At 48.1% G+C, this 6,000-nt stretch overlaps 1 protein-coding gene across 1 annotated transcript in view; it reads left to right on the forward strand.

Moving 5' to 3' along the window:
• Nucleotides 1–5,783, forward strand: part of TMEM41A (transmembrane protein 41A) — a 41,533-nt gene extending 35,750 nt beyond the window's left edge. Inside the window, exon 5 of the mRNA XM_038747482.1 lies at nucleotides 4,823–5,783. Within this exon, the coding sequence (XP_038603410.1) occupies nucleotides 4,823–5,043 (221 nt within the window). The 3' untranslated portion in view covers nucleotides 5,044–5,783. The remainder of the gene's footprint in view (nucleotides 1–4,822) is intronic.
• Nucleotides 5,784–6,000: the final 217 nt, after the last annotated feature.

A 6,000-nucleotide genomic window follows, 5' to 3' on the forward strand; every position in this document is an offset into this window, starting at 1 on the left:
CCCACGACGAGCCTACAGTGTAGAGGATAATAAATATCCCCACTTTTAAAGCCCTCCTGAGACTACCTCCTCCAGGAGATTTTCCCCGACTAATCCCATCTTCCCCGTGTCATGTCTGCTTCCCTTTGGCCGCCCCAAGCCTTTATGTGCGTTTCAATTTATTTGATTTATTTATACATTTTAGCTATTGTCAGTTACAGCTGTATTTTTTCTCCTGTTCCCATGATAGATATAACATTTGTGTCTGGTTCTCCTGTTAAATTGTAACCTTTAAGAGCAGGGACTGTGCCCTGCTTAGGAAGTGCTAGCCGAATAAATGAGCGAGGTGAGGGATTGAGAGAGATGAGGTGAGTTAATGAGGTGAGGTGAGTGAATGGGTGAGATGAGTGAGGTGAAGCGAGTGAATGAAGGAGATGAGGTGAGTGAATGGGTGAGATGAGTGAGGTGAAGCCAGTGAGTGAAGGAGATGAGGTGAGTGAATGGGTGAGGCAAGTGAGTGAGGTGAGTGAATGAGGTGAGGTGAATGAATGGGTGAGGTGAAATGAGGTGAGTGAATGGGTGAGGTGAGTGAATGAGTGAGATGAGGTGAGTGAATGGGTGAGGCAAGTGAGTGAGCTGAGTGAATGGGTGAGAGGAGTGAATGGGTGAGGTGAGAGGTGAGTGAATGAGGTGAGTGAAGTGAGTGAATGAGCAAGATGGGGTGAGTGAATGGGTGAGGTGAGTGAATGGGTGAGGCAAGTGAGTGAGGTGGGTGAGGTGAGTGAAAGGTGAGGTGACTGAATGGGTGAGATGAGTGAGGTGAGTGAATGAGGTGAAGTGAGTGGAATGAGGTGAGTGAATGAGTGAGGTGAGTGAATGAGGTGAAGTGAGTGGTTGAAGTTAGTGAATGAGTGAGGTGAGTGAAATGAGGTGAGTGAATGGGTGAGGTGAGTGAGGTGGGTGAGGTGAGTGAATGAGATGAGGTGAGTGAATGGGCGAGGCAAGTGAGTGAGGTGAGTGAATGAGGTGAGGTGAGTGAATGGGTGAGATGAGTGAGTGGATGAGGTGAACGAATGAGGTGTGAGTGGGTGAGGTGAGTGAATGGGTGAGGCAAGTGAGTGAGGTGGGTGAGGAGAGGGAAGAGCTCACCTCCTCCAGGAGGCCTTCCCAGACTGAGCCCCCTCCTTCCTCTCCCCCTCCTCATCGCCCCCCGCCTTGCCTCCTTCCCTTCCCCACAGCACCTGTATATATGTATATATGTTTGTACGGATTTATTACTCTATTTTACTTGTACATATCTATTCTATTTTATTTTGTTAATATGTTTTCTTTTGTTCTCTGTCTCCCCCTTCTAGACTGTGAGCCCGCGGTTGGGTAGGGACCGTCTCTATATGTTGTCAACTTGTACTTCCCAAGCGCCTAGTACAGTGCTTTGCACACAGTAAGCGCTCAATAAGTACGATTGATTGATTGATTGATGAGTGAGGTGAGTGAGTGAATAGGGAGGTGAGTGAATGCATGAGCAAATCGTCATCATCATCATCATCAATCGTATTTATTGAGCGCTTACTGTGTGCAGAGCACTGTACTAAGCGCTTGGGAAGCACAAATGAGGTGAGTGAGTGAATGGGTGAGATGAGTGAATGAGTGAGATGAGGTGAGTGAGATGAGCAAATGGGTGAAGTGAGCGAATGAGTGAGGTAGTTGAAGTGAGTGAATGGAGATGTGAGTGAGCGAGTGGAGTGAGGCAAGTGAATGCATGAATGAGTGAGGGGTGAGTGAATGGGTGAGGTGAGTGACACCTGTCCACATGTTTTGTTTTGTTGTCTGCCTTCCCCTTCCAGACTGTGAGCCCGTCGTTGGGTAGGGACCGTCACTATACGTTGCCGACTTGTACTTCCCAAGCACTTAGTACAGTGCTCTGCACACAGTAAGCATTCAATAAATACGATTGAATGAATGAATGAGTGAGTGAAGTGAGCAAATGAGTGAGGTAGGTGAGGTGAGTGAGGTGAGGCTAGGGAGTGCGTGAGTGGATGCACAAGTGAACGTGGTAAGTAAATGAACAAAAGAATGAGTCGAACCATGAGGAGGGGTGTCAAGAAGGAGCATGGCTCAGTGGAAAGAGCAAGGGCTTTGGAGTCAGAGGTCATAGGTTCAAATCCCGACTCCGCCAATTGTCAGCCGTGTGACTTTGGGCAAGTCACTTCACTTCTCTGGAGGCCTGAGTTACCTCATCTGTAAAATGGGGATTAAGACTGTGAGCCCCCCGTGGGACAACCTGATCACCTTGTAACCTCCCCAGCGCTTAGGAACAGTGCTTTGCACATAGTAAGCGCTTAATAAATGCCATCATTATTATTATTCTTAAGAAAGGTCCCCATCACACTGACTCTACTTCACCATGCTGCTTCACCCAGGATTTTAAGCCCCTAAATTTTCCCCATTCAAGATCAGGTGTGAACAGCCCAGAGCAAATCCAGGAAGATGATTTTATCTGGAAAAGGGCATTGGGGTTTGCCTTTTCTTTTTTGGGAGAGGGAGTGGGAAGAGAGGGAAAGGGGAGATTGTTAATTTGCTGACCTGATTTCTTTAAAAAGGCCCTGGCAACTCATCTGACCAAATGGCTTTTCTAAAAATCAAGGCTGCTGGAAATAGACAAAGTAAAGAGGCATTTCAGCTAAAGTGTAACTTCTTGAAGTGGTGATTCATAACCGAAAATAAGTTTAAAATGAAACGGTTACGTCAGCCTTAAGTGCCCAGAAGGCTTTTTTCTGGCTTTGGGCTGATCCTGGGCAAGAGAGACATATAAATCTGGAGGAAAACTGGTGAACTACTGAGTACAAAAGGTTGTCATCAGTATGATTCCAACCCTCTCCCAGTCTCCCGCTGGCACATCAGCAGTAGATGGCTGATGAAAATTCAGAAACCTTTCCATTTAAAGCCCTTCTTGAAGTCGGCGATAAATCCTCTCCGGACCCCAAAAGCAGGCCGGTTGAAAACCAGTCGTCTTTGGGTCATCGGGTTCAGCTTGTTCTGCTGCTGATGAATTTTTACTTCTGTCAGTTACAAGTTTGCCGAGAGAAGCGTTGAGCGGAGCCGTCTTCCTACTGATTTCTCGCTTTCTGGGTTTCTCAATCTGTAGACCGAGAACTCTAATGGAAAACAAGTGTCTGAGCCCCATGTGGGACGGAGACTGCGTCCAACTCAATTACCTTGTATCTGTCCCAGCGCTTAGTATGGTCCCTGGTACATAGTAAGCACTTAACAAATGCCACAATTATGAAGTCAAAGATGAACGGCATTTTAGTGATTGCCTACTGTGGGCTGAACACTGAACCGAATCCTTAGGGAGCTTACGGTTGAAGCGAAAGGGGCAGTCCCGGTTCTTGAAGAACGTACAATCCATCAGGGTGCCCTGTTATTTTAGCCATGAGACAGAAGCGGATTGTTCTGGTGTGATTTTAAACTTACAGGGGTGTTCTCTAGACTCTAAGAAGATTGCGGGCCGGGAACGTGTCTGCATGTCTACCGGCTCTGTTATATTGTGGTGTATTGTGGTGCTCTGCACATAGTAAGCACTCAATGAATGCCGTTGCTGAGGATGAGGATGGGGTGGTCAAGGAACTATTAGATGAGGCCTAACCGAAGGGAAAGAGGCTTAGGGAAGGCCAGAGGATGCCCCATGTACTCCTCATCCGAGGAGGGAGGCGGTTTCCAGAGGAAAGGAGAGATTTGGTGTCATAGGGTCACCTGGGTTAAGGAAAGGTCTTGAGAAATGGTGAACCCGGCCTACAAATCTAAATGAAATTCATTCATTCATTCTATTGTATTTATTGATCGCATACTGTGTGCAGAGCACTGTACTAAGCGCTTGAGAAGTACAAGTTGGCAACATAAAGAGACGGTCCGTACCCAGCAATGGGCTGAAAGGATCTGGGTTCTCATCCCAGCTCCACCACGTATAATGCTAATGGTATTTTTTAAGCACGTACTCTGTGCCAGGCACTGTTCAAAGCCCTGGGGTGAATACAAGCTAATCGGGGTGGACACAGTCCCTGTTCCACACGGGGCTCACAGTCTCCAGCCCCATTTTACAGATGAGGTAACTGAGGCCCAGAGAAGTGAAGTGACTTGCCCCAGGTCACACAGCAGACAGGTGGCGGAGCTGGGATTAGAACCCACGACCTTCTGACTCCCAAGCCCGCAGTCTAGCCACTGTGCCACGCTGCTTCACTTATCTGCCGTGCGACCTCAGACAAGTCAGTTGATTTCTCTGTGCCTCAGTTTCCTCATCTGTAAAGTGGGAATTAATGCTGTGAGCCCCATGTGGGACATGGACTTTGTCCAACCCAGTTAGCTCGTATCTACCCCCAGCGCTTAGTGCATAGCCTGACATAGTAATAACAATAATAATGATGGCATTTGTTAAGGGCTTACTGTGTGCAAAGCACTGTTCTAAGCGCTGGGGAGGATACAAGGCGATCAGGTTGTCCCACGGGGGGCTCACAGTCTTCATCCCCATTTTACAGATGAGGGAACTGAGGCACAGAGTAGTGAAGTGACTTACCCAAAGTCACACAGTTGACAATCCACGGAGCCGGGATTTGAACCCATGACCTCTGACTCCCAAGCCCGGGCTCTTTCCATTGAGCCATGCCGGTTAAAGTATGCGCTTTAACCAGTGCCTATCTCAAAAAAAAGAAAAAGCAAGAGCCTCCCCATCGTTCAGTGGTCTGGGAAGGAGTGTCTGATTATTCATTTGACGTGAAATCGTTAACTTGAAAACTTCCTGAAACCCAACTGTACAAGTTTAAAAAGGCTTTCTGTCTCCTACTTCCAGGATTAATCCCCTACAACTTCATCTGTGTACAGACCGGCTCCATCCTCTCCACCATCACCTCCCTGGATGACATTTTCTCCTGGGGTACGGTGTTGAAACTGCTGGCCATCGCTGTGGCGGCCTTGATACCTGGAACCGTCATCAAAAAATTCAGCCAGAAACGTCTGAACCTGGATAGCCCGGGCAACACTCGACCGCTAAACTGCAAAAAAGTGACCTGACCGGGCTCCCGAATTGATCACGGCACTTAGCTCTTTCGTGCTAAGGATTTGGTGCTCTCAAACCCAGTCGTCCTCTAATCACTAAAAGAACCGGAATCGGGAAAGCTCCTAGTGGGAAGGACCAACTGGATTTTCCAAAGAGAGCGAAGGACGGATCATTCCAAGCCGCCGTGGTTTTAGCGTCGTCATCCATCTGTACAAAGCGATAGGGCCTCCTGTGACCATTAATTGCTCCGATCCCTCGCTAGTTCACTCCAGCCTCTAAATATTTCCCGGAAAAGCCATGGCGTATTTATAATGAGGAGGGAGAGACCTGGTGTTTCCCACGCCTCCGGACAGGCGATGGTTGACCCTCCAGAGCAGCTCATTCCCGCCCACTGAGACTCCCAGTAAAATCTCAGGAGAATGTTAACGGTGCCAGTGGAAATGTCGGTGTATCCGTATCCCAGACGGAACACGATTCGACCTCTCTTTTCCAGTGAGTGTTTTCTCAGTTGTGTCGACGACCTACCTCCATGTATCAAGGGAGAGTCTCGTGCTGTGTGTTGGTGGAGTTCGGTGAGCCGTCATCCTGAAAACCCTTCGGGACTGAGTTAAAACCTCGATTCAAGTCAGCTCCTGGCCGGTGCTTCAGGATGCCGGGGGATGATCAGAGTATAGTTTGGGGAATGGTGGGATGAGGATGAAAAGGCTTCGACTTGCCTAAATCCAAGTGACTGTTGAGGAATTTTCTAAAAAAACCCAACCTTATCTGGTTTCCTAAAGTCCTGCTAAATCGTCTACATCCTGTACTCCTAAGATGGGGTCATCCCAAAAGAAGGGGATGGGTTGGGGTGAGGGGGAACATTCCTTGAATGTTCTAGCTCTTAAGGGAAACACCATGGGGCAGTCTATATTTTTTTTCCCTCCCTTCGGCTGGGAGTCACTGGCTTTTAGCCACTCTCAGCTGTTGAATTT

The sequence above is a fragment of the Tachyglossus aculeatus genome, chromosome 1 (assembly GCF_015852505.1).
Source record: "Tachyglossus aculeatus isolate mTacAcu1 chromosome 1, mTacAcu1.pri, whole genome shotgun sequence".
NCBI classification, from domain to species: domain Eukaryota; kingdom Metazoa; phylum Chordata; class Mammalia; order Monotremata; family Tachyglossidae; genus Tachyglossus; species Tachyglossus aculeatus.